Genomic DNA, 27,735 nt, shown 5'->3' with positions numbered 1-27,735 from the left:
TTTAGAGGGGAATTTATGGAGGAGCTATTAACCATGAGGGTCCTGACCTGGATGGGCCAGGCAAACCTGATCTCGTCAGAACTCAGAAGCTAAGCAGGGTTGGCCTTGGTCTGTATTTGGATGGGAGACCACCAAGGAAGGCTAAACATCTGGAGCAGAGGTCCAACAGTGGCTCTTAGCCACAGCATATTGTTGGAACTCCCTGGAGCAAGTGATGCTCTGTATTTTTGGTGCTTGGGAGGGGAAATAGTGGAGGACTTCTAGTGTCCTGGCCCCACTGATGGATCTCTTCATGACACCTGAGTTTTTTGGCCACTGTGTGACACAGAGTGTTGGTCTGGATGGGCCACTGGCCTGATCCAACATGGCTTCACTTATGTTCTTAGCCACAGCATACTGTTGGAACTCTCTGTCTGGGGCAGTGATGCTCTGTATTCTTGGTGTTTAGGAGGGGCAACAGGGGGAGGGCTTCTAGTGTCCGGGCCCCACTGGTGGACCTCCTGATGGCTCCTGGGTTTTTTTGGCCACTGTGTGACACAGAGTGTTAGTCTGGATGGGCCATTGGCCTGATCCAACATGGCTTCTCTTATGTTATGTTCTTGGTGCTTGTGGGGGGGGGGCAACAGAGGGAGGGCTTCTAGTGTCCTGGCCCCACTGGTGGACCTCCTGATGGCACCTGGGGTTTTTTGGCCACTGTGTGACACAGAGTGTTGGTCTGGATGGGCCACTGGCCTGATCCAACATGGCTTCTCTTATGTTCTTATGGCGACTGTGTGACACAGAGTGTTGGACTGGATGGGCCATTGGCCTGATCCAACATGGCTTCTCTTATGTTCTTATGGCCACTGTGTGACACAGAGTGTTGGACTGGATGGGCCATTGGCCTGATCCAACATGGCTTCTCTTATGTTCTTATGGCCATTGTGTGACACAGAGTGTTGGTCTGGATGGGCCACTGGCCTGATCCAACATGGCTTCTCTTATGTTCTTAAGGCCAAGGTAGCTATGCAGAGGCAGCCAATGGCAAACCACCTGTACGGGGTCGCTGTAAGTAGGCTGCGTTGTGACGGAACTTTCACTGACTCCATGCAACCATGGAGGCTAAATAGGAACACAAAACCAGAGCGTTGGAAGGTGTCCTAGAGGCCATCTAGTCCAGCCCCTGCTCAATGCATGATCAACCTAGAGCACCCCTGACAAGTGTTTGTCCAGCCCTTGCTTCAAGACTGCCAAGGAGGAAGAGCTCACCACCTCTGTCTGTTGCTTATTCCAGGGGTGACCAACAGCTGCTCTCCAGATGTTTTTTGCCTACAACTCCCATCAGCCCATAGCCAGCATGGCCAGTGGCTGGGGCTGATGGGAGTTGTAGGCAAAAAAAATCTGGAGAGCTACCGTTGGCCACCCCTGGCTTATTCCACTGTTGAACCACTCTGACTGTAAAAAATGTTTTCCCTAATATCCAGCTGCTATCTTCCTGACCTTCATTTAAATACATTATTGGAAGTCCTTTCCTTTGCTGCCAACAGGGACGGCTCCCTGTCCTTCTCCAAGTGGCAGCCCTTCAAAGACTTCCAGAGCGCTTGGGGCTCTTTAGCTTGGAGAAATGTCAACTGAGAGGTGACATATGAACATATGAAGCTGCCTTCTACTGAATCAGACCCTTGGTCCATCCAAGTCAGTATTGTCTACTCAGACTGGCAGTGGCTCTCCAGGGTCTCCAGCTGAGGTTTTTCACCCCTACTTGCCTGGACCCTGGAGATGCCAGGGATTGAACCTGGGGCCTTCTGCTTACCAAGCGGATGCTGTACCACTGAGCCACTGTCCCTCCCCATAAATATGATAGAGGCTTACTAGATTATGCATGGGATAGAGAAGGTAGAGAACAGATAAAAGGAAGACCTTCACCCAAAGGGTGATTAACAGGTGGAATTCACTGCCACAGGAGGAGGTGGCGCCTACAAGCATAGCGAGCTTCAAGAGGGGATTGGATAAACATCTGGAGCAGAGGTCCATCAGTGACTATAAGCCATAGGGAAGAGATGGGACAGTAATGCTCTGTATACTTGATGCTTGGAGGAGGGGACAGTGGGAGGGCTTCTAGTGTCCTGGCCCCACTAATGGACCTCTTGATGGCACCTGGTTTTTTGGCCACTGTGTGACACAGAGTATTGGACTGCATGGGCCATTGGCCTGATCCAACATGGCTTCTCTTATGTTCTTATGTCCCCCCTCCACCTCCTCTTCTCCAGACTGAACATTCCTAAGTTCCTCAGCATTTCCTCCTAAGTTCCGGTCTCCAGGCATCCACGGTGACCTGGCTGAACTATAAGGTATCTCTCCATTTTTAAAAATTAACCACTGCTGGTTCTCTTGTTTGCAAGAGATAACAGCCTAAAATTCCACCTCTTCTCTCTGCCTTGAAAGGAGGATCAAGGTGAAATCGACTCCTTTCGCATTCTGTTTGTCAACAGGATTGGCAGTTGGCTGAGGATTTCCAAAAGGTTCCTCTTTCTCACCCAGCATGTTATTCGCACTTCAGAGTTTGTCACCAGCAGTTGGCTGATGCCCCTTTAAAAATCCACAGATCTGTAGGGGATGACGGGCTTTCAATGGCCATGAGCCAAATCAGCTAAGGATGCGTTCACAGATACTAAATTATTATTATTATTTCTTTAATCTTCTATCCTGCCCTCTCCACAAGCAGGCTCAGGGCAGCTAACAGTCATAGAATCATAGAGTTGGAAGGGACCTCTAGGGTCATCTAGTCCAACCCCCTGCACAATGCAGGAAACTCACAAATCCCTCCCGCTAAATTCACAGGATCCTCATTGCTGTCAGATGGTCATCTAGCCTCTGTTTAAAAACCTCCAAGGAAGGAGAGCCCACCACCTCCCGAGGAAGGAATCACTCTAACGGTCAGGAAGTCCTAGGGGAGGGATGGTGGCTCAGTGGTAGAGCATCTGCTTGGTAAGCAGAAGGTCCCAGGTTCAATCCCTGGCATCTCTAAAAAAGGGTCCAGGCAAATAGGAGTGAAAAACCTCAGCTTGAGAGCCTGGAGAGCCGCTGCCAGTCTGAGTAGACAATACTGACTTTGATGGACCAAGGGTCTGATTCAGTATAAGGCAGCTTCATATGTCCATATGTCCATAATGTTGAGCCGGAAACCATTGGTTCTGGTCCTACCTTCCAGGGCCACAGAAAACAATTCCACACCATCCTCTATATGACAGCCCTTCAAGTACTTGAAGAGGGTGATCCTATCACCTTTCAGCCGCCTCCTCTCCAGACTAAACATGCCCAGCTCCTTCAACCTTTCCTCACAGGACTTGGTCTCCAGACCCCTCACCATCTTCGTCGCCCTCCTCTGGACCCGTTCCAGATTGTCTGTATCCTTCTTAAAACGTGGTGCGCAAAACTGAACACAATACTCCAGGTGAGGTCTTCCCAGAGCTGAGTAAAGTGATACCATCACTTCATGTGATCTGGACAGTATACTTCTGTTGATACAGCCCAAGATTGCATTTGCCTTTTTAGCCACCGCATCACACTGTTGACTCACGTTCAGCATATTATCCACTAAGACCCGTAGATCCTTTTTGCACATAGTACTGCTGAAACAAGTCTCCCCCATCCTATAACCATGCATTGGATTTTTCCTACGTAAATGCAGAACTTTACATTTATCCCTGTTATATACTTTACATTTATCCCAGTCGGTTTAAAACAATTTGAAAAAAAAAAACTTAAAGCAATAAAGCAACAATTCAATGCATAAAATACATTTCATGGTGCTTGAACAAAGCAGGAGTCAAGTTGCACCTTTAAGACCAACCAGGTTTGATTCAGAACGTAAGCTTTCGTGTTCTCTCTAAGCACACCTCTCTCTCCCTCGCCCGATGAAGTGTACTTAGAGAGCACACGAAAGCTTATGTTCTGAATAAAACTTGGTTGGCCTTACAGGTGCCACTGGACTCCTGCTTTGTTCAGCTGCTTCAGACCAACACAGCTGCCCACTTGGATCTATTTCATGGTGCTGTTAACTAGGCTTCCCAAACCTCCCGCCCTGGCGGGGGACCCCAGGATTTCCAGCCTCTTCCCCCACTCCCCAAAAAAACGGAAGCGGGGGGAGGGGGGAAACGGCGCCAAGGAGCATGGCGAGCCGCCCCATCCCAGAGCAGGCAACGCCGCCGCGCCACTGCCACCCCCTCCCCGCCCACCGCAGCTGCTCCTCCGAGATGGGCCCAGGCTGCGCCCATCTCGGAGGAACAGCCACGGCGAGCGAAGAAGAGGCGGCAGCTGCGCAGCGGCATCGCCTGCCCCGCCTCCGAGGCAAAACCAGAGAAGGGGAGTGCGGAGGCAGGCCAGGAGCATGGCAAGCCGCGAATCCGGGCCCTTCTAGGACCCGGACTCGTGGCTCGCCACGCCCCCGGCCCGCCTCCACCCACCCCCTCTGATTCCACCGCAGCTGCTCCTCCGAGATGGGCCCAGCCTGAGCCCATCTCAGAGGAGCAGCCACGGCGTGCGGAGAAGAGGCGGCAGCTGCGCAGCGGCGTCGCCCGCTCTGAGACGGGGCGGCTCGCCACGCTCCCCGGTGCCTTTTCCCCCCCTCCCCCCTAGCTCCGCCCCAGTGTCTCCTGGCTCCATCCCCAAAGTCTCCTGGCTGCACCCCCAAAGTCCCCAGATATTTCTGGAGTTGGACTTGGCAACCCTACTGTTAACAGCTTCCATAGGCGGGATTGTAACTTTCTTTCTGACAGTGATCCTATGGTGGTCGTAATTCCGTATGAGTAATATCGCTCAGCAGTGTAGGGTGGCAGTCCTCTCCCATTTAAATGCTGACGGCCTGCCGAAATAGTTCCGTTTTACAGGCTCCGCGGAATTGGGAGAGATCCTGCAGGCCCCTTATGGCCTCCGGGAGGGCGTTCCGCATTGCTGGTGCCGCCACTGAGAAGGTCCTAGCCCGTGTAGAGCATAATCTGGCCTCCCTTCGTCCGGAGATTGACAGCAGGTTTTGTGTCCCCGGATGCAGTGCTCTCTGGGGAACATACGGAGAAAGGCGGCCCCGTAAATAGGCAGGCCCTCAACCCCGCATAGGGCTTCAAAAGTCAATACCAGCACCTTGAAGTGGTCTCGGAACACAATAGGCAGCCAGTGCAGCTCTTTCAGCACTGGCTGAATGTGCCCAGTTCGAGGGATTCCCATTAACAGCCGTGCTGCGGTGTTCTGCACTAGCTGTAGTTGCCAAGCCAGGGTCAAGGGCAGCCCCACGTAGAGAGCATCACAGTGATCTATTCTCGAGGTAAATAAAGTGAACTGAAAGTGTATTATTTAAGTGTATGTGGCGACATCCTAAAACGGAACCCCCAGAGACAGGAGCAATATACCTCTGAGAACCAGGCCTCGTTTTGGGCAGGAGCTCACAGGGGTGGCGCTCCAGAACCACTAATTTTTATTGTGGTCTTTCTTTCTTACCCACCCACCCACAAAAAATACTTGCTTCTGGACTCCGTTGTTCAACCCCCTCTGTGAGAATTTTGCTGAACTCTAAGAATTGATAAACTTTCTAATATTTCCTAGGCTTCCCAACCCTCCCGCCCTGGCGGGGGACCCCAGGATTTCCAGCCTCTTCCCCCGCTCCCCAAAAAACGGAAGCGGGGGGAGGGGGGAAACGGCGCCAAGGAGCGCGGCGAGCCGCCCCATCTCGGAGCGGGCGACGCCGCTGCGCGGCTGCCGCCTCTTCTCCACTCACCGTAGCTGCTCCTCCGAGATGGGCTCAGGCTGAGCCCATCTTGGAGGAACAGCTAAGATGAAGCGGAGAAGAGGCAGCAGCAGTGCAGCGGCGTCGCCCACTCCGCTCTGCCTCTGAGGTAAAATCAGAGAAGGGGAGGGTGGAGGCAGGCCAGGAGCGTGGCGAGCGGTGAATCTGGGTCCTTCTAGGACCCGGACTCGCAGCTCGCCACGCTCCTGGCCTGCCTCCACCCTCCCCTTCTCTGATTTTACCTCAGAGGTGGAGCAGGCGGCGTCGCCCGCTCCGAGATGGGGCGGCTCGCCACGCTCCTTGGCGCCGTCTCCCCCCTCCCCCTAGCTCCACCCCAGTGTCTCCTGGCTCCCCCCCAAAGTCTCCTGGCTCCACCCCCAAAGTCCCCAGATATTTCTGAAATTGGACTTGGCAACCTTAATATTTCCCCCTACAAAAAATGGGGAAATAACCATGAAAAAGTATTACGGGAATTAGGTTTTCTTATGACAACTTATCATTCAAGAAGCCTTTTAAGTCGGGCTGCCAAGTCCCCTGCTTCCTGAAGTGGCATCATCAAAATGGTGGGTCCCGTGCAGGGCCGCTCTAGGTGTCTCTGGGAAAATTCTATGGTTTTCCCGGACGCTCTAGCCATTTGGAAGGTAAAACCTCCACGGTACCTATTATACCGTAGAGTTTTTCCTCCCAAATGGGTAGAGCGTCTGGGAAAACCATAGAGTTTCACTTCCGGGTGATATCATCACGCCAGCGATGTAGGGGGAGGTTCCCCCCACCGGCCCAAGGGTCTGATTTAGTAGAAGGCAGCTTCATGTGTTCATATGCATGGAGCTGGCCTTGTTGGAAAGAGAAATCCAAACCGGATGGATCTCGATCCGGGACAGTGTTCTTGAGAATGGAGTCGGAGTGCCGTGGCACCTTTTAAGATCTACCAAGTTTAATTCTGGCTATCAGCTTTCACATATCTGACGAAGTGTGCATGCACATGAAATCTTAACACCCAGAATTAAACTTGGTTGGCCTTAACGGTGCCACTTTTGTCGGACCAGCAGAGTTACCCACATGAATCTAGAAATCGTAGCAAGTGATTCTGACAAGCGCTTCTTTTCTTTCCCTTCCCTAGTCTGTGATGATCATTACCTACACCGAGCCGAAAAACCCCGAATACAAGCCGTTCATAGAAGAGGTCAGACGAGTAGCCCGAACGCAATACAACTTCACTTTGGAGGATGGGCTGGTAAGGACAAAAGGGCCTGTGAGTTATAAAACGGGGCTGGCTCAAGGGGGATAAATTGCATGGAAACCTCTCCGCTATCGGATCATAGGGCTGACAGCCTCCAGGTGGGTGATTGACTCAAACAACAAAAAACTGTGGGAAAATGAATGAAAACTACTTCGAAATTGTAATCGATAATTGAACACCTCAGCTTCACACATTATTACACGTAATCACATATTATAACATATTGGCAAAAATACAAGGCGCAAAGTACAAGGAATAAATATTCAAAAGCGCTTGCGGTTAATCATGTCCATATCCAGCTTGAAATACTTGAAGACGATTCACCCGACTCCGCGGGACAATTAAAGTGCCAGTGTCCAATGCGTTGCAATTGCAGATAATTCTTGTTCTTCAGCAAAGAGTTTATGATGTTAAGACGGGAGGGACGGTGGCTCAGTGGTAGAGCATCTGCTTGGGAAGCAGAAGGTCCCAGATTCAATCCCTAGCATCTCCAAAAAAGGGTCCAGGCAAATAAGTGTGAAAAACCTCAGCTGGAGACCCTGGAGAGCCGCTGCCAGTCTGAGAAGACAATACTGACTTTGATGGACCAAGGGTCTGATTCAGTATAAGGCAGCTTCATATGTTCATATGTAAGACATTGCTTTAAACTTCCTTTCTTTAAAGACGTTTAATATATAGCGGATAGTCATTAGCCTCTGACAGTAAAGCCAGTAATACTGTTTCAGTTGTCTTCATCTGAGAGACATATTCCACTTATCTGTCACGAGCTGGGGCTAGGTCAGGCGAAGTCCAGGGGCAGTCCAAGGTCTGTAGCTGGGGAGCAAAGAGGGTCCAATACGCCAAACCGAATCACAGTCCAGGTATCGCAAGTCAAAGGTCCAGGAGCCGAAGTCGGGGGGTCCAGAAGTCAAAGCCAAAATCAGGGGGTCCAGAAGCCGAAGTGGATGCTAGAACGTCGGGTAAGTGACTAGTTGCTTCCACAAAGCCTTCTTCCAAAGCTCACAGCTATATAGCCCTCTGCTGTCTGTTGCCCATTTGGACTAATTGCTGACTCAGAGGGCAGCCAGGATCCTGCTGAGACTCAAGCATCCTCACTCCTAGAGGAGCCAGGATCCTTTTAAAACTCAGGGCTCAGGGAATGTCTTGCTCGTGAGCGTGCCGCCCTGAGATCCTGACGAAGGCCGTCACGTACACGAGCCACCCGAGAGGGCGAGGCAGGGGGGCTTGGATCTTCTCCAGTAGGGCACTGGTGCAGGTGGCAGGGGTACTGGTGCAGATGGCAGGGGCACAGTTTCTTCTGCAGGCTCAGCTTCTTCTGCAGGGTCCCCAGCATCCATGACATTATCAACTTCCAGCATACCATATTCCTGTGACACTAGCTCTGGTGGGACCTGGGGATCTCCCACTATTACAACTGATCTCCAGCTGGCAGAGATCAGCTCCCCTTGGAGAAAATGGTTGCTTGAAAGGGTGGACTCTATAGCATTACACCATAGGGCTGCCAAGGCCCCGGTCTGGGCAGAGGTTCTCCTGCCCGGGAGGTTCCCAACCGCACCAGCCGCTCTAGGCATTTCTGGGAAAACTCTATGGTCTTCCCGGACACTCTAGCAATTTGGGAGGGAAAACTCTATAGAAACATGTCCCCCGCCAGAGCCCGTGGGAGACTTGGCGACTCTATTGCACCATGCTGAAGCTCCTCCCCTCTCCAAACCGCACCCTCTCCTGGATCCACCCACAAAGTCTCCAGGCATTTTCCAAGACAGAACTGGCAACCCTGTCCCACACTAATTTGAGTGATGGTTTTAACCCAAGTTAACCGTGGCGCAGAGTGGTAAAGCAGCAGTACTGCAGTGCTGTGGTCTGAACTCTCTGCTCACGACCTGAGTTAGATTCCGGCGGAAGCTGGATTCAGGTAGCCAGCCCAAGGTTGACTCAGCCTTCCATCCTTCCGAGGTCGGTCAAATGTAGGGTTGCCAAGTCCAATTCAAGAAATATCTGGGGACTTTGGGGGTGGAGCCAGGAGACTTTGGGGGTGGAGCCAGGAAACATTAGGGGTGGAGCCAAGATCAAGGCTGTGACAAGCATAATTGAACTCCAAAGGGAGTTCTAGCCATCACATTTAAAGGGACGGCACACCTTTTCAATTCCTTCCTTCCATAGGAAATAATGAAGGATAGGGGCACCTTCTTTTGGGGCTCATAGAATTGGACCCCCTGGTCCAACCTTTTTGAAACTTGGGGGGCATTTTGGGGAGAGGCACTAGATGCTATACTGAAAATTTCATGCCTCTACCCCAAAAAACAGCCCCCCCAGAGCCCCAGATACCCGCAGATCAATTCGCCATGATTTTCTATGGGAATAAATCTCCATAGGAAATAACAGAGTTCCCAGCAGACATTTCCCTCCCCCCCTCCCGCTTTTTGACGACCCTGAAGTGGGGGGAGGGCCTCCAAACCGGGGGATCCCCTGCCCCCATCTGGGGATTGGCAACCCTAGTCAAATGAGTACCCAGCTTGCTGGGGGGAAAGCGTAGATGACTGGGGAAGGCAATGGCAAACCACCCCGTAAAAAGTCTGCCGTGAAAATGTTGTGAAAGCAACGTCACCCCAGAGTCGGAAACGACTGGTGCTTGCACAGGGGACCTTTCCTTCCCTTTAACCCAAGTGGAAAGGAATGGTGCAAAGTAGGACAGGGATGTCAGATTATTTTGTTATGAGGGCCGGATCTGACATAAATGAGATGTTGTCGGGCCGGGCCCGACATGCATCATGAAATGTAATGTCAGGTAGCGGAGAGATAAATTTTAAAAAGGACATAAACGCAATTAAAGATGTTTTAACAAAACTTCAAATAAAACATGCTTTTAAATTGATGACAGTGGACTTACATAACTAAATTAAACTACGTCAGCTGAAGGTGACAGCAAGTATCTGCTTAATGTATTTGTAGATCGATAGTGCTGTGCTGGTTTTATTGTTGTTGTGTTTGTTATAACTAATTTTTATTTATCTGGTTGTTTTGTTATTTTGTTGTCGCTATATATAAAATTAATAAAATTTAAGTCTTAAAAATAATAAAACACGCTTAAAAGATTAGCACTCTTTCAATATTTTATTTAACAGTTTCCTCTTGCTCGGAATAATTGCATCAAAATTTGGAGACAATGTGCTGTAGCAATCTTGAGTATGCTGTTCAGGTGTTATTCAGGTGTGTGCCCAGGGCTTTTTCTTTTTTTGTAGCAGAAACTCCTTTGCATATTAAGCCACACCCCGTGATGTAGCCAATCCTCCAAGAGCTTACAAGGCTCTTCTTATGGGGCCTACTGGAAGCTCTTGGAGGATTGGCCACATCAGGAGGTGTGGCCTAATATGCAAAGGAGTTCCTGCTACAAAAAAAGTCCTGTGTGTAGCTCTAAGTTGAAAAGCTACTTTTGATTTATTGACATACATTACAGAAATCTCATGGTCAATGCTTTGAGCCTAAGACCCAAGAGGAAAACATGAAATGGCTGGGCATTGTGAGCGTTTGTACTTGTTGCTTCACGTGCTGGTCAGCCAATGCAGAAAACAGAGGCTTTGCTCTGTTGCTCCTCTGCGATCGAGCAAGCCTGGCAAAGCAAGCTGCGATGCAGAAGGAGCAATTACAAAAAGAGAGGAAAACCATATACACAAAGTCACAAAAAAGAAGCACAACGCTTCGCAGTGAACACAAGCTGTGCTATGAACAATGCTAAACAGTTTGAAAAACAAACAGAATGTATACGGGAGCAATCCCTTCTCTTACACAAGCCCCAATGTAATGCAGACCTGGCTGATTAGCACCACAAAGTTCATACCACAAATCTACTGTCTTGAATTGGAACTGTCTGTTCCTTATGCTGCATTTCCGTACTAGATGGAAGCGTTTCTCATGTTGTCAAATTCTTGTTGGTCCGGGCACAACAGTTCCAACATAAGACAATAAATTTGTGGTATGAACTTTGTGATACTTATCAGCCAGGTCTGCATTACATCGGGACTTGTGTAAGAGAAGGAATTGCTCCCTTATAAAGTTTGCAAAATTATATTTCATTTGTTTTTCAAACTGTTTAGTATTGTTCATTGCACAGCTTGTGTTCACCGCGAAGCGTTGCGCTTCTTTTTTGTGGTGATGCAGAAGAGCCTTTTGGCGCAGAGCGGTAAAGCTGCAGTATTGCAGTCAGAGCCCTCTGCTCATGACCTGAGTTCGATCCCAGCGGAAACTGGTTCAGGTAGCCGGCTCCAGGTTGACTCAGCCTTCCATCCTTTCGAGGTCGGTCAAATGAGTGCCTACTTTGCTGGGGGGAAAGTGTAGATGACTGGGGAAGGCAATGGCAAACCACCCCGTAAAATGTCTGCCATGAAAACGTTGTGAAAGCAACACCACCCCAGAGTCGAAAATAACTGGTGCTTGCACAGGGGACTACCTTTACCTTTAGAAGGAAGAAGAAGAATTGCAGATTTATATCCCGCCCTTCTCCCTGAATCAGAGACTCAGAGCGGCTTACAATCTCCTATGTCTCCTCCCCTCACAACAGACACCCTGTGAGGTGGATGGGGCTGGAGAGGGCTCTCACAGCAGCTGCCCTTTCAAGGACAACCTTTGCCAGAGCTATGGCTGACCCAAGGCCATTCCAGCAGGTGCAAGTGGAGGAGTGGGGAATCAAACCCGGTTCTCCCAGATAAGAGTCCGCACACTTAACCACTACACCAAACTGGCTCTCAAGAAGCAAGAGAGGAAGGAGGAAGCAGACAAGAAGTGAGATGCGGGCCTGATAGGAGCCCTCCGGGGGCCTGATCCAGCCCTTGGGCCACATGTTTGACGCCCTGAAGTAGGGGGACTCAGTCTGCAAGTTCTCCCAGCTCCGTTCTTCTCGTTCCTGGCTATCTTGTGGGGTAGGCAACATTCTGAGCCAGAGTTTCCAGTGCTGGAGTTACTAAAACATGAGAGCTCCACGCTGCATGAAGTCTACATCTAGGGCTGCTGTGGAATTTTATGACTACACTGATTCAGTCTGACAGCTGGATTTTCCTTTATCGCTTCTCCACGCCCGGTTTGAAACCACGCGTGTCGGTTTTCCCCGACAGTATTAATAAAATTCAACAGAAAGAATGCTATTAAAAATGACTGCCTCGTTTTGTATCAATGTATTTCGATCCTGCCTGACTTGCCAGGTCAATAAATGCGTTTGGGAACTGGTACATTGTGTAAAAATCTCATTCATTTGTGATAAAAGAAACAAACAGAGACGGGGGAAATGTCCTAAGAAAACAGGTGGGGTGAAAGCAAATTTTCCCCGACGGTGCGCAGAAATGAGGGGAAAAACCCAAACCAAACCTCATATCCATAAATCTCAGCTGTAGAAGACAGGAAGGAAGGAAGGAAGGAAGGAAGGAAGGAAGGAAGGAAGGAAGGAAGGAAGGAAGGAAGGAAGGAAGGAAGGAAGGAAGGAAGGAAGGAAGGCAAATAGATGGGAGGGAGGGAGAGGTGGAAAGAAAGCAACTTTAACCTTAAATGCATTCTTCAAACTGCTAGATGGCTTGGCTTGGATAAGTGACTTAAAGAGAGAAATGCCTTCTCCAAGCTAGCTGACGGGGTGGTGGGGGCTATGAGAGCCACACAATATGTGTGAAAGGTTTATACCCTGCCCTCCACTCCACACCACAACGGACACCCTGTGAGGTAGGTGGGCCTGAGGGAGCTCTGACAGAAGCTGCTCTTTCAAGGCCAACTTCTGTGAGAGCTATGGCTGACCTGAGGCCATTCCAGCAGCTGCAAGTGGAGGAGCAGGGAATCGAACCCAGTTCTCCCAGATAAGAGTCCGCGCACTTTATCACTACACCAAACTGGCTAGACAAGCCACGCGTTTGCTTGGCATAGTGGTTAAGAGCGGCAGACGCTAATCTGGAGAACCAGGTTGGATTCCCCGCTCCTCCACATGCAGCCAGCTGGGTGACCTTGGGTCAGTCACAGTTCTCTCAGAGCTCTCTCAGCCCCACCTACCTCACTTGGTGTCTGTTGGGGGGAGAAGGAGGGAAGGAGATTGGAAGCTGCTCTGAGATTCCGAGTAAAGTGCAGGGTATAAATCCAAGCAGGGGTGGAATTCTAGCAGGAGCTCTTTTGCATATTAGGCCACACACTCCTGATGTGGCCAATCCTCCAAGAGTTTACGAGGCTCATTTTTGTAAGCTCTTGGAGGATTGGCTACATCAGGAGTGTGTGGCCTAATATGCAAAGGAGCTCCTGCTAGAATCCCCCCTGAATCCAAGTCTTTTTCTTGGGCCCTCTCATTTGCATTAGGGGAGAGAGAGCAAAGCCCCGCCTTGCAAGGTCGTCGCAAGCTGACCAAGGACGTCTTATCCAGCATGGCATCTGTGCTCTGCTTGTTCCTCACTGCCACTGTGGTATCTGACTGGCCTTTGTCCTGTCTTCCAGAAGAACTACATCGCTGCAGCCTTCCACGACGGAGTGATGCTCTACGCCCAAGCCGTGAACGAGACGTTGGAGATGGGCGGGTCTATCCGCAACGCCACCGCCATCACCCACCAAATGTGGAACCGAACCTACCACGGTCAGCACTGTAGCGTTCAATGTGCCTGTGAAGCTAGGCTGCCAACTGTGGGTTGGGAAATTCCTGGAGATTTGGGGGAGGCGGCACCTGAGAAAGACAGGGTTTTTGGGGGAGGGACTCCCCCAGCGGAATATAATGCCAGCCTAGGGTTGCTATAGCGCAGGGGTGGCCAAACGTTCTAAATGTCAGAGCCACATGGAATAAATGTTAGATGTTTGAGAGCCGCAAGACATGAACATCAGATGTTTGAGAGCTGCAAGACAGGCAGGCAGGCAGGAAGGAAGGCAAATAGATGGGAGGAGGGAGGGAGAGGTGGAAAGAAAGCAACTTTAACCTTAAATGCATTCTCCAAGCTGCTAGATTGCTTGGCTTGCGTAAGTGACTTAAAGAGAGAAATGCCTTCTCCAAGCTAGCTGACGGGGTGGTGGAGGCTATGAGAGCCACGCAATATGTGTGAAAGAGTCACATGTGGCTCCTGAGTCGCAGTTTGGCCACCCCTACTGCGAATCCTGGAGTGCCTACAGCTCAACGTGCCCGGTACGATGACATCACTTCCAGGTGATGTCATCGTGCAGGGCATGTCGCATGGCAACGGGGCTGTTTGGGGGTGGGGATCCCCAGTGCCCTGCTCTGTACCAGCAGGTTGGGCCCCCCCCAAGCCAGGGGATCTCCCACCCCTGGCAGGAACTTAGCAGCCCTACACTAGTCTCTTAGGGTTGCCAACCTCCAGGTGGGACCTCGATCTCTCCCACTATCATATTTGATCTCCAGATGACGGAGATCTGTTCTCCCGTTCCTCTAGAGCCGGGGTGGGGAACAGTGGCTCTCCAGATGCTTTTTTGCCTACAATTCCTGTGGAGAAACACCATTTTAGCCCTGTGCTTGCCTGGGAGTTGGCTGGGAGTCTTAAACTCTAGGCAAGGCTTTGGCCTAGTCTATTCCCCTACTGTCCGGAAGCTGCACTTCTGAGGAGGCCTCCTAGAGAGACAGGAAGTCTTTCAGGCTGGTCTCCCAGAAGGCTGCAGGAGGGAAAATCAGTTCCTGGGCGGGAACTGGGTTTTATATTAGAGGGTTTTGGAGGGAAAGCTGAGTCAGTTTGAGTTTGAGTTGAGTCTTGGTAACTGGTGAGTCGGTTCTGGATGGTATGGTCAGGGCCAGTTATATATTAAGGAAAGAAGGAGCGTTTATTCCTACTTTCATTTATTACTTCTGTTCACCCTGTTTTTAAAAAATGCCTGTATATAGTTATAAATTTTAAATAAATGTTTTGTCTGTTTAAAAAGGTAGTCCCTCTGTACCACATAGGTTCCCCAAATCGCCTTAGACCACACTACTAGGGTTGCCAAGTCCAATTCAAGAAATATCTGGGGACTTTGGGGGTGGAGCCAGGAGACTTTGGGGGTGGAGCCAGGAGACATTGGGGGCTCGTTAGTAGCAGCAAAACATGCTACAGCAGTAACATGGGAAAGGAAGGAATCCTCCCTGCTGTGCGCTCCTGGTTTGCTAAAGGATGGGGCTATTTTGTTTTAGACAATCTGTCTTATAACATGGAGAAATCCCAGTAAAATTGATCTAAATCGTCTTTTCAAGAAAAACGGCTCCCGCTAATCGGCAAGGTTCCGATAGCCCATATTAAACGGGAGCAGAGTTCAATATGCTACATCTCTTTCATTTTTGGCTTTACATTGACAAAATAATATTTTATTTTATTTATTATTATGTAGCAGGGGTGGTCAAACTGCAGCTTGGGAGCCACATGAGACTCTTTCACACATATTGTGTGGCTCTTGAAGCCCCCACTGCCCCATCGGCTGGCTTTGCAAATGCCTCCAAGTCAAGGCAGCTGGCAGCTTGGTGAATGCATTTAAAGTTCCACCTCCTCCCTCCCCTCCCCTCCCTCCCTTCCTCCCTCCCTTCCTCCTTTCCTTCCTCCCTCTTTTCCTCCCTCCCTCCCTCCCTTCCTTCCTTCCTTCCTTCCTTCCTTCCTTCCTTCCTTCCTTCCTTCCTTCCTTCCTTCCTTCCTTCCTTCCTTCCTGTCTTGCAGCTCTCAGACATCTGACATTTTTTCTATGTGGCAATTCCATTAAGCAATTTCAGCCAGCCCTTTTATAGCCTTTATTTAGTGCTGAAACTTTAATTTAAAAAAAAATGTTACTGTATCTTAGTTCTGTTCTCATTTTCCAATAATTTCTCAGCTGTAATGTCAGTGGTATATAATCTGTAAAAGCATTGGTTATGTTGATTAGTAAAAATATTAAAAAACTAAAAACCAGGAGAACAGCTGGAATTCCAGCTGATCTCCAGACCCCACCTGGAGGCCGGAAATCCTAATTGGCATGCCCAGGGCTTTTTTTTTTTGTAGCAGGAGTTCCTTTGCATATTAGGCCTCACACACCCCGATGCAGCCAATCCTCCTGGAGCTTACAGTACGCCCTGTACAAAGAGCCCTGTAAGCTCTTGGAGGATTGGCTACATCAGAGGGGTGTGGCCTAATATGCAAAGGAGCTCCTGCTACAAAGAAAGCCCTGTAGGCCTAATTTCCTTGGGGAGGGAAAGGAACAGAGGCATAACAGTGAGGGCAGCCCTCACCATTCAGTCCTGCTTTCAGACTAGTATTCGGGGGCCATAGAGCAATCAGAGAGCTTCTGTTTCTCATTTTGGAGTCCAGGGATTTGAGGAAGGAGGGCACGGAGCAACTAATAAGTTTCGGATTGGGAACATTATGTTATTTCCCTTCCCCCTCCCTTCCACCACGCAGGGGTCACAGGGTTCCTGAAAATCGACAAGAATGGTGACCGGGAGACAGACTACTCGCTGTGGGACATGGACCCGGCCTCGGGAGAATTTGAGGTTGGTAGAGCAGCCAATCGTGTCTTTGGAACCCACCCTGCTGGATTAGGCCAAAGGTCCGTTTCTTCCAGCATCCTGTTTCCAACAGAAGGCAGCCAGATGCTCCTAGGCTGCTCATGAGCCGGAGCGTTCAGGATTTATTTTTGTTTGCGGCTCGGTTAACCCACCTTTCCCCAAAAAAGGACTCAAGGCGGGTTATAGTGCCATTTAAAACTAAAATTAAACAAAATAAGTCAACGTACCTACCGGGTGTCCTGACCTGGCCTTCCCACTTTCTAAAAATACATGGCAGGTTTCAGGAATGATATTGGCAGACACCATGGTACCCAGGGCTTTTTTCGTAGCAGGAACTCCTTTGCATATTAGGCCACACACCCCTGATGGAGCCAATCCTGCAGGAGCTTGCAGTAGGCCCTGTACGAAGACCCCTGTAAGCTCTTGGGGGATTGGCTACATCAGGGGTGTGTGGCCCAGGGGTGGAATTCTAGAAGGAGCTACTTTGCATATTAGGCCATGCCCTCCTGATGTAGCCAATCCTGCAGGAGCTTACAGTCGGCCCCGTAAGAAGAGCCCTGTAAGCTCTTGGAGGATTGGCTGCATCAGGGGTGTGTGGCTTAATATGCAAAGGAGTTCCTGCTATGAAAAAAGGCCTGATGGTACGCATGGATGCAACACTGGGGACACTTGCATTTAACTCATGTCCCTTCCACCCACTCCGCTCATATTTGTATCCTACCCTTCCTTCAAGGGGATCAAGGAAGCAGACATGGTTCCTTCTGTGCTCTCTTTTATTCTAAACACTCTGCAAGGATGTTAAGAACATCAGAAGAGCCCTGCTGCATCAGACCTGTGGTCCATCTAGTCCAGCATCCTGTCTCACACAATAACCAGCCATTTCCTCTGGACAGCCAGCATCAGGGCAAAGAAGCCAGGGCCTTCCCCTCATAAGGACATTAGAAGAGCCCTGCTGGATAAGACCAGTGGTCCATCTAGTCCAGCATCATGTTACACCCAATGACCATTCAGTTTCTCTGGAGGATGAACAATGGCATAGAAGCTGAGGCCTTCCCCTCATAAGAACATCAGAAGAGCCCTGCTGGATCATACGAGGGTCCATCTAGTCCAGCCTCCTGTCTCACACAGTGGTCCCAACCAGTTCCTCTGGAGGGCCAACAACAGGGCAGAGAGGCCGAGGCCTTCCCTTCATAAGAACATCAGAAGAGCCCTGCTGGATCAGACCAGTGAGGGTCCATTTAGTCCAGCATCCTGCCTCACACAGTGGCCCCAACCAGTTCCTCTGGAGGGCCAGCAACAGGGCAGAGAGGCCGAGGCCTTCCCCTCATAAGAACATCAGAAGAGCCTGCTGGACCAGACCAGTGAGGGTCCATCTAGTCCACCATCCTGCCTCACACAGTGGCCTCAGGCAGTTCCTCTGGAGGGCCAACAACACGGCAGAGAGGCCGAGGCCTTCCCCTCATAAGAGCTTAGGAAGAACTTTGCTGGATCAGACCAGTGAGGGTCCATCTAGTCCAGCATCCTGACGTTGCTCACTGGCACTGGCATTCGCAGGCTTAGTGCCTCGGAATGTGTAGTTTCCCTCAATTGCCATGGCTAGTAGCCGCTGATAGGCTTACTTTGGGAGGCTGAGAGAAGGGGTGTCACACCCAAGGTTGCCCATTGGCAGGCCTTGTAGCAGGAACTCCTTAGCATATTAGGCCCTACCCCCCTGATGTAGCCAATCCTCCAAGCACTTACAGGGCTCTTCGTACAAGGCCTATTGTAAGCTCCAGGAGGATTGGCTCTATGGCTCTATCAGGGGTGTGTGGCTAATAGGCAAAGGAGTTCCTGCTGCAAAAAAAAAGCCCTGCCCGCTAAGCTTCACAGCTGAGTGAGAATTTGGTCTCCTTTGACCTAGTGAGACACTCTTTGCCACCACATCCCACCTTCACCTTTTTCTTCTCGTCCTTCTCCTGCATCTCACAGATAGTTATCAGTTACAACGGAACTACCAAGAAATTAGAAATGGTGCCTGGAAAGGCTGTCCACTGGCCAGGAAACTCCGTTCCCAGAGATGTGCCCTTCTGCGGTTTTGAGAATAACAATCCAGCTTGTCAAAAAGGTATTAGGAGGAGGGTAGGGGCCAGTCATTTATTTTATTTGTTTGTTAAAACATTCACATCCTGCCTTTCTTTGTGATTCCGGGCTGTTGCCAGCTCTGTATTCGGATTCCTTTAACATCATCTTGGTGTGGGGGAGGCTTGTTGTGCCTCCTTCTTCCACTCTCATTAATTTGAGGAGCAAAGGGGGAAAAGGGGAGGGGGACAACACTGATGGTGACACTCTAGGCATTTCCCCTAGACTCTGTGGTCTTTACCTTGGAGATTAGGGCAGGGGTCCTCCAACCTTTTTGAGTCTGTGGGCAGATTTGGAATTCTGACACATCGTGGTGGGCACGGTCACAAAATGGCCACCACAAAATGCCTGCTGAAGGAAGGCAGAGCCAGTTTGGTGTGGTGGTTAAGAGTGGTGGATTCTCCTCTGGAGAACCGAGTTTGATTCCCTGTTCGTGCTCCACATGCAGCCAGCTGGGTGATGTTAGGTCAGTCACTGCTCTAAGAACATGAGAGAAGCCATGTTGGATCAGGCCCATGGCCCATCCGGTCCAGCACTCTGTGTCACACAATGGGCAAAACTCAGGTGCCATCAGGAGGTCCATCAGTGGGACAGGACACTGGAAGCCTTCCCACAGTTGCCCCCCTCCCCAAGCACCAAGAATCCAGAGCATCACTGCCTCAGACAGAGAGTTCCAACAATACGCTGTGGCTAAGAACCACTGAGGGACCTCTGCTCCTCTCTCAGAGCTTTCTCAGGCCCATTTGCCCCAGAGATCTGTTGTGGGGAGAGGAAGGGAAGGAGATTGGAAGCTGCTCTGAGACTTTGAGTGAAGAGGGGGGTCAGGGCTTTTTTTTGGGGGGGGGAAACCCAGCAGGAACTCATTTGCATATTAGGCCGCACCTTTTGACACCCAGCCAGCCGGGACTGTGTTCCTGTGCATCCCTGCTCAAAAAAAACCCCAGGTTGGGGCACAAATCCAACCTCCTCCTCCCTCTCTGTTCCCTTGGGGGCTGGAAACCTGCTGTGCCTTCAATGAAAGCTGACATTCTCAGGAACCGCCCGGCGTGTCAAAATTACCTCTAAACCAGTGGCCCCAGGGCCGGCAGGGTGGGGGCACCCAATTTGGCCTCTCATCCCCCTCCCTGCGACAGCTCCCCCCCATTTTCCTCCTCCCTCCTCCGCCCCCTTGCTGCCCCCCCCCGCAGCCTCACCACCCCCTGTTTTCACCATTTAAAGGCTGGGGAAGGGGCCCTGAAGCGCTTCCCAGCCCCCCCCCCCCCACCGCCAATCACCTGATCGGCAGGGAAAACTACCGCGGCGGCAGCAAGCGAACCCGCTGAAAGAGCAGCACTGCCCTTGCCGCGGTTTTCCCCGCTGATCAAGTGACTGGCGAGGAGATGGTCGGCCTGGGAAGCACTTCTTGGCCCCTTCCCCCGGACTTTAAATGGTGAAAATGGTGGGGGAGAGGCGCTGCAGGTAGGGCTGCCAAGTCCAATTCAAGAAATATCTGGGGGCTTTGGGGCTGGAGCCAGGAGACTTTGGGGGTGGAGCCAGGAGACATTAGGGGTGGAGCCAAGATCAAGGCTGTGACAAGCATAATTGAACTCCAAAGGGAGTTCTGGCCATCACATTTAAAGGGACAACAGACCTTTTCAATGCCTTCCTTCCATAGGAAATAATAAAGGGTAGGGGCACCTTCTTTGGGGGCTCATAGAATTGGACCCCCTGGTCCAATCTTTTTGAAACTTGGGGGGTATTTTGGGGAGAGGCTCTAGATGCTATACTGAAAATTTGGTGCCTCTACCCCAAAAAACAGCCCCCCTCCAGAGCCCCAGATAACCGCGGATCAATTCTCCATGATTTTCTATGGGAATAAATCTCCATAGGGAATAACAGAGTTCCCAGCAGACATTTTCCTCCCCTCCCCCGCTTTCTGACGACCCTGAAGCGGGGGGAGAGTCTCCAAACCAGGGAATCCCCTGCCCCCACCTGGGGATTGGCAATCCTAGCTGCGGGGGGGCAGTGAGGTTGCACGGGGGGCAAGGTACGGCCCAGTTGGAAACAGGCCGTGGACTGGTACCGGTCTGCAGCCCCCGGGGTTGGGGACCCCTGCTCTAAGCCACCGGCAATGAGCCTGCAGCCATTAATGGCTTGGGAGCGGATTCTGACATTACAGCCGGGGCCCACATTCTCACCCCACCGCAGGGGGCTTGGCTTGGATCGGGCTGGTAGCATCGGGGCCGTAAAATACTCTGAGCTGGTCTACAGCTAGCTGGCGGAACGCTAACAGCCCTTTCTTGTTTTCCTTTCCTAGCCTCTTTCTCCTTGCTGGAGATCCTGTCTCTTGTCATGACCCTGGTTCTCTCTCTGGTGACCATCGCGGCCTTCTTTGTGTACAGGTGAGTGTGAGCATCGTTGGTGGGGACAGAGGCTAAAAAATGGAGCAGCTAGGACAGACCAAAGCTCTAGCTAGGCCAGGGGTGTCAAACTCATTTGCTATGAGGGCCAAATCTTGACCTTGTCCGGCCGGGCCATGCATGTCATAAGAAGATGAAGATGAAGATATTGGATTTATATCCCGCCCTCCACTCCGAAGAGTCTCAGAGTGGCTCACAAACTCCTTTCCCTTCCTCCCCCACAACAGACACCCTGTGAGGTAGATGAAGATATTGGATTTATATTCCGCCCTCCACTCCGAAGAGTCTCAGAGCGGCTCACAATCTCCTTTACCTTCCTTCCCCACAACAGACACCCTGTGAGGTAGATGAAGATATTGGATTTATATCCCACCCTCCACTCCGAAGAGTCTCAGAGCGGCTCACAAACTCCTTTCCCTTCCTCCCCCACAACAGACACCCTGTGAGGTAGATGAAGATATTGGATTTATATCCCGCCCTCCACTCCGAAGAGTCTCAGAGCAGCTCACAATCTCCTTTACCTTCCTCCCCCACAACAGACACCCTGTGAGGTGGGTGGGGCTGGAGAGGGCTCCCACAGCAGCTGCCCTTTCAAGGACAACCTCTGCCAGAGCTATGGCTGACCCAAGGCCATTCCAGCAGGTGCAAGTGGAGGAGTGGGGAATCAAACCCGGTTCTCCCAGATAAGAGTCCACTTACAATCTCCTTTATCTTCCTCCCCCACAACAGACACCCTGTGAGGTGGGTGGGGCTGGAGAGGGCTCCCACAGCAGCTGCCCTTTCAAGGACAACCTCTGCCAGAGCTATGGCTGACCCAAGGCCATTCCAGCAGGTGCAAGTGGAGGAGTGGGGAATCAAACCCGGTTCTCCCAGATAAGAGTCCACTTACAATCTCCTTTATCTTCCTCCCCCACAACAGACACCCTGTGAGGTGGGTGGGGCTGGAGAGGGCTCTCACAGCAGCTGCCCTTTCAAGGACAATCCCTGCCAGAGCTATGGCGGACCCAAGGCCATTCCAGCAGGTGCAAGTGGAGGAGTGGGGAATCAAACCCGGTTCTCCCAGATAAGAGTCCGCACACTTCACCACTACACCAAACTGGCTCTCCAGGTGTAAAATGTAATCCCAGGTCAGGGAGATATAAACTTTATAAAAGACACAGACAAACACACACACTCAGTCTAATTCACCTCACCGGCTTGCTGAGCCTCAGCCGATAGAAGGAAGAGAGGCTTGGCTCAGGAGCTCTGCTGCGCGATTGAGAGAGCCTGGCAAGGCAAGCTCTTCCTCCCCAAGGGAGGAGCTTTACTCTGTTGCTCCTGTGCGATTGAGCAAGCCTTGCAAAGCAAGTTGTGATGCAGAAGGAAGCAAGAGAGGGAGAAGGAAGCAGATGAAAGCCCTTGCTCGAGGGGCTGATCTGAGCCCTCTGGGGACCTGATTTGGCCCCCGGGCTGCATGTTTGACACCCCTGAACTGGTCCTGTGTTCAGTCTCTGACCAAGCGATCCAAGGGTTCTGGTGGATAGTGTTTCTGCTACTTGTGACTGTAGTGAAACAGGCTACGTCTGTGCTAGGGATTATTAGGGAAAGGGCGGGAAACAAAGCAGCCGGTGTTATCATGGCTTGGTATAGGGGAAGAAGAAAAATTGCAGATTTATACCCCGCCCTTCTCTCTGAATCAGAGACTCAGAGCGGCTCACAATCTCCTTGACCTTCCTCCCCCACAACAGACACCCTGTGAGGTAGATGAAGATATTGGATTTATATCCCGCCCTCCACTCCGAAGAGTCTCAGAGCGGCTCACGATCTCCTTTCCCTTCCTCCCCCATAACAGACACCCTGTGAGGTAGATGAAGATATTGGATTTATATCCCGCCCTCCACTCCGAAGAGTCTCAGAGCAGCTCACAATCTCCTTTACCTTCCTCCCCCACAACAGACACCCTGTGAGGTAGATGAAGATATTGGATTTATATCCCGCCCTCCACTCCGAAGAGTCTCAGAGCAGCTCACGATCTCCTTTCCCTTCCTCCCCCATAACAGACACCCTGTGAGGTAGATGAAGATATTGGATTTATATCCCGCCCTCCACTCCGAAGAGTCTCAGAGCGGCTCACAATCTCCTTTACCTTCCTCCCCCACAACAGACACCCTGTGAGGTAGATGAAGATATTGGATTTATATCCCGCCCTCCACTCCGAAGAGTCTCAGAGCAGCTCACAATCTCCTTTACCTTCCTCCCCCACAACAGACACCCTGTGAGGTAGATGAAGATATTGGATTTATATCCCGCCCTCCACTCCGAAGAGTCTCAGCAGCTCACAATCTCCTTTACCTTCCTCTCCCACAACAGACACCCTGTGAGGTAGAAGAAGATATTGGATTTATATCCCGCCCTCCACTCTGAAGAGTCTCAGAGCGGCTCACAATCTCCTTTACCTTCCTCCCCCACAACAGACACCCTGTGAGGTAGATGAAGATATTGGATTTATATCCCGCCCTCCACTCCGAAGAGTCTCAGAGCAGCTCATTATCTCCTTTCCCTTCCTCCCCCATAACAGACACCCTTTGAGGTAGATGAAGATATTGGATTTATATCCCGCCCTCCACTCTGAAGAGTCTCAGAGCAGCTCACAATCTCCTTTACCTTCCTCCCCCACAACAGACACCCTGTGAGGTAGATGAAGATTGGATTTATATCCCGCCCTCCACTCCGAAGAGTCTCAGAGCAGCTCACAATCTCCTTTACCTTCCTCCCCCACAACAGACACCCTGTGAGGTAGATGAAGATATTGGATTTATATCCCGCCCTCCACTCCGAAGAGTCTCAGCAGCTCACAATCTCCTTTACCTTCCTCCCCCACAACAGACACCCTGTGAGGTGGGTGGGGCTGGAGAGAGCTCTCCCAGCAGCTGCCCTTTCAAGGACAACCTCTGCCAGAGCTATGGCTGACCCAAGGCCATGCTAGCAGGTGCAAGTGGAGGAGTGGGGAATCAAACCTGGTTCTCCCAGATAAGAGTCCGCGCACTTAACCACTACACCAAACTGGCTCTCTGGTGTAGAACCCCAAGGAATCATGGCTCGGTGGTAGAGCATCTGCTTGGCATGCAGAAGGTCCCAGGTTCAGTCCCCAGCATCTCCAGCTAAAAGGATCAGGAAATGGGTAATGTGAAAGACCTCTTCCTGAGACATGGGAGAGCCACTGCCAGAGGGAAGGCATTGAAAAGGTGTGCGGTCCCTTTAAATGTGATGGCCAGCACTCCCTTTGGAGTTCAATTGTGCTTGTCACAACCTTGCTCCTGGCTCCGCCCCCAATGTCTCCTGGCTCCACTCCCAAGGTCCCCAGATATTTCTTGAACCGGACTTGGCAATCCTAAGCAATCTGGCCATTGCAACCTCTGGCAGTGAGCAACCCCGTAAATGCAGAGACTTTCTCTTTTTTTCCTGAATTCATTGCTGATCAGGGACAAGGGTTTGGGGGAAGCACGAGTTCAAGGTTTATGAGGGACGATCAGGGAAAACGAGGCTCTGAACTTTTGACATTGCCATGGACGGCAGGGGATGGAGGCGGGAAGGCAGATTGTGTGGCCATAGCCCATCCCTTCAAACACATTCTTGTGCCCCCCTCCCCACCAGGAAAATGAAGCTGGAGAAGGAACTGGCATCGGAGCTCTGGCGCATTCACTGGGAAGATGTGCAGTCGAGCAATTTGGAGAAGAATTTGCGCAGCGTGGGCAGCAAGCTCACCCTTTCATTGGTGAGTGCCCTCTGCCTGCCTTTCCGGGCCTCCCATGGGCATCTGTCTGTTTAGCCTGGAGAGGAGATGACCGAGAGATGATACTCTTCAAATACTTGAAGGGCTGTCATCTAGAGGATGGGGTGGAATTGTTTTCTGTGGCCCCAAAAGGTCGGACCAGAACCAATGGGTTGAAATTAAATCAGAAGAGTTTCCGGGTCAACGTGAGGAAGAACATCCTGACCGTTAGAGCGATTCCTCAGTGGGACAGGCTTCCTCGGGAGGTGGTGGGCTCTCCTTCCTTGGAGGTTTTTCAACAGAGGCTAGATGGCCATCTGATAGCAATGAGGATCCTGTGAATTTAGGGGGAGGGATTTGTGAGTTTAGAGCGGTTCCTCAGTGGAACAGGCTTCCTCGGGAGGTGGAGGGCTCTCCTTCCTTGGAGGTTTTGAAACAGAGGCTAGATGGCCATCTGACAGCAATGAAGATCCTGTGAATTTAGGGGGAAGAACTTCCTGACCGTCAGAGCGAGTCCTCAGTGGAACAGGCTTCCTTGGGAGGTGGTGGGCTCTCCTTCCTTGGAGGTTTTTAAACAGAGGTTAGATGGCCATCTGACAGCAATGAGGATCCTATGAATTTAGGGGGAAGAACTTCCTGACCATCAGAGCGATTCCTCAGTGGGACAGGCTTCCTCGGGAGGTGGTGGGCTCTCCTTCCTTGAAGGCTTTTAAACAGAGGCTAGATGACCATCTGACAGCAATGCAGATCCTGTGAATTTAGGGGGAAGAACTTCCTGACCATCAGAGCGATTCCTCAGTGGAACAGGCTTCCTCGGGAGGTGGTGGGCTCTCCTTCCTTGGAGGTTTTTCAACAGAGGCTAGATGACCATCTGACAGCAATGCAGATCCTGTGAATTTACGGGGAGGGATTTGTGAGTTTCCTGCACTGTGCAGGGGGTTGGACTAGAACACCCTAGAGGTCCCTTCCAACTCTATGATTCTATGACCGTGGACACCTAGTTGGTCTTTGTTCTTCTGGAGACCAGCATAGCTACCCACCTGAAGCTTCATCGAATGAAGATATGAAAATCAAGCCAGCCAAGTCCCAACCAGTGTTCCCTCTAAGCTGAGCTAGCATGAGCCAGCTCACACATTTTTAGCCTCAGTTCACACATTTTTGCCTTAGCTCAGGAAGGATGGCCCCAGAGCTCACAATTTTAATGCCAGTAGCTCAGGAGTGTCCAGCGGTAGCTCTCGGAAGATGTTTTTTGCTTACAACTCCCATCAGCCCCAGCCAGCATGGCCAATGGCTGGGGCTGATGGGAGTTGTAGGCAAGAAAACATGTGGAGAGCTACCGTTGGCCACCCCTGCAGTAGCTCACAAAGTAGGATTTTTGCGCACAAGACCTTGCAGCGTAGAGAGAACAATGGCCTGAACTGTGGAGGACTTGGGTAGTGGATTGGCGTGCTCCATTGCTATGACATTGGCTTATTGCTTCCCTGCTTTCCTTGCAGAGAGGGTCAAACTACGGGTCCCTGCTTACCACCGAGGGACAGTTCCAGGTGTATGCCAAGACAGCTTATTACAAGGTAGGTCCATTGGAACAGAAAACAAGGAGCTGTGCCGAATCAGAGATCCCATTCGGTTGTTGCGACTAATGGCTGTATAATAGACTTGTTCTCCGCAAATATGTTCAACCCCTTTTTAAAAAATCAGCGTAAACAACTGAGTGTCCCCCCCACCCCACTCCTGAAAGCCAATTTGGTGTAGTGGTTAAGTGTGCGGACGCTTATCTGAGAGAACCGGGTTTGATTCCCCACTCCTCCACTTGCTGCTGCTGGAATGGCCTTATGTCAGCCATAGCTCTCATAGGAGTTGTCCTTGAAAGTTTGGTGTAGTGTAGGGGGTAGGGGAACGTTGGCTCTCCAGATGTTTTTTGCCTACAATTCCCATCAGCCCCAGCCAGCATGGCCAATGGCTGGGGCTGATGGGAGTTGTAGGCAAAAAAAACATCTGGAGAGCCAACGTTTCCTACCACTGGTGTAGTGGTTAAGTGTGCAGATTCCTCTCTGGGAGAACCAGGTTTGATTCCCCGCTCCTCCACTTGCTGCTGCTGGAATGGCCTTGGGTTACCCATAGCTCTCGCAGAGTTGTCCTTGAAAGGGCAGCTTCTGGGAGAGCTCTCTCAGCCCCACCCACCTCACAGGGTGTCTGTTGTGGGGAAGGGAAGGTGAAGGAGACTGTGAGCCGCTCTGAGACTCTGAAATTCAGAGTATAGGGCAGGATGTAAATCCAATATCTTCTTCTTCTTTGCAGGGGAACCTCGTGGCCGTGAAACACGTGAACCGGAAGCGGATCGAGCTTACGCGCAAGATACAGTTTGAACTGAAACACGTAAGCAGCCCGTCCGTGCCCCCATTGGAGCGGGACCGAGCTTGGCAGACCAGGCCGCGGTGGGAGCTGGCTCATGGTTGGCTCTTGCCAGGGTGGTATCGCCCGGGCAAGCTCAGGAGCCCAGAAGCCTTAGGAAACCCTCCTGAACCAGACTCCATTCTGCCTTGACGCTTCCTTCAGGCTTCTCAAAGTGGGAACTGTTCTCCTGTCAAACAAAGTAGGAGTCAAGTGGTACCTTTAAGACCAACAAAGTTTTATTCAAAACGTAAGCTTTTGTGTGCTCCAAGCACACTTCATCGGACGACGAATCGGATATAGTGCTTACGTTCTGAATAAAAGTTTGTTGGTCTTAAAGGTGACACTTGACTCCTACTTTGTTCCACTGCTTCAGACCAACACGGCTGCCCGCTTGAACCGTTTTCCCACACAGCTTACCTCGGAGCGACGTCCCTCTTCACCGTGCAGCGTCTGCTCGGATTTCCCACCATCTGCTCCGCAGAAGCAGGAAGTGCCGGGGCTTCTGCGTCGCAAATGTAAATCGCTAAAACCCAGTTTACGTTAGCGACGCAAAAGCCGCGGCTCTCCCTGCTTCTGCGGAGCAGATGGTGGGAAATCCGAGCAGACGCTGCGCGGCGAAGA

General features: G+C 51.1%; 1 protein-coding gene across 1 annotated transcript in view; it reads left to right on the top strand.

Moving 5' to 3' along the window:
• Positions 1 to 27,735, top strand: part of NPR1 (natriuretic peptide receptor 1) — a 96,366-nt gene that overhangs the window by 26,890 nt on the left and 41,741 nt on the right. The window contains 8 exon segments of the mRNA XM_060255633.1: positions 6,879 to 6,992; positions 13,452 to 13,587; positions 16,346 to 16,441; positions 18,425 to 18,556; positions 20,867 to 20,951; positions 24,603 to 24,723; positions 26,217 to 26,291; positions 27,019 to 27,096. Of these exon segments, the coding sequence (XP_060111616.1) occupies positions 6,879 to 6,992; positions 13,452 to 13,587; positions 16,346 to 16,441; positions 18,425 to 18,556; positions 20,867 to 20,951; positions 24,603 to 24,723; positions 26,217 to 26,291; positions 27,019 to 27,096 (837 nt within the window).

Source organism: Heteronotia binoei, chromosome 1, assembly GCF_032191835.1.
Source record: "Heteronotia binoei isolate CCM8104 ecotype False Entrance Well chromosome 1, APGP_CSIRO_Hbin_v1, whole genome shotgun sequence".
NCBI classification, from domain to species: Eukaryota; Metazoa; Chordata; class Lepidosauria; order Squamata; family Gekkonidae; genus Heteronotia; species Heteronotia binoei.
Note: the sequence above shows the minus strand (reverse complement) of the source record. Positions and strands in the feature narration are given on the sequence as shown.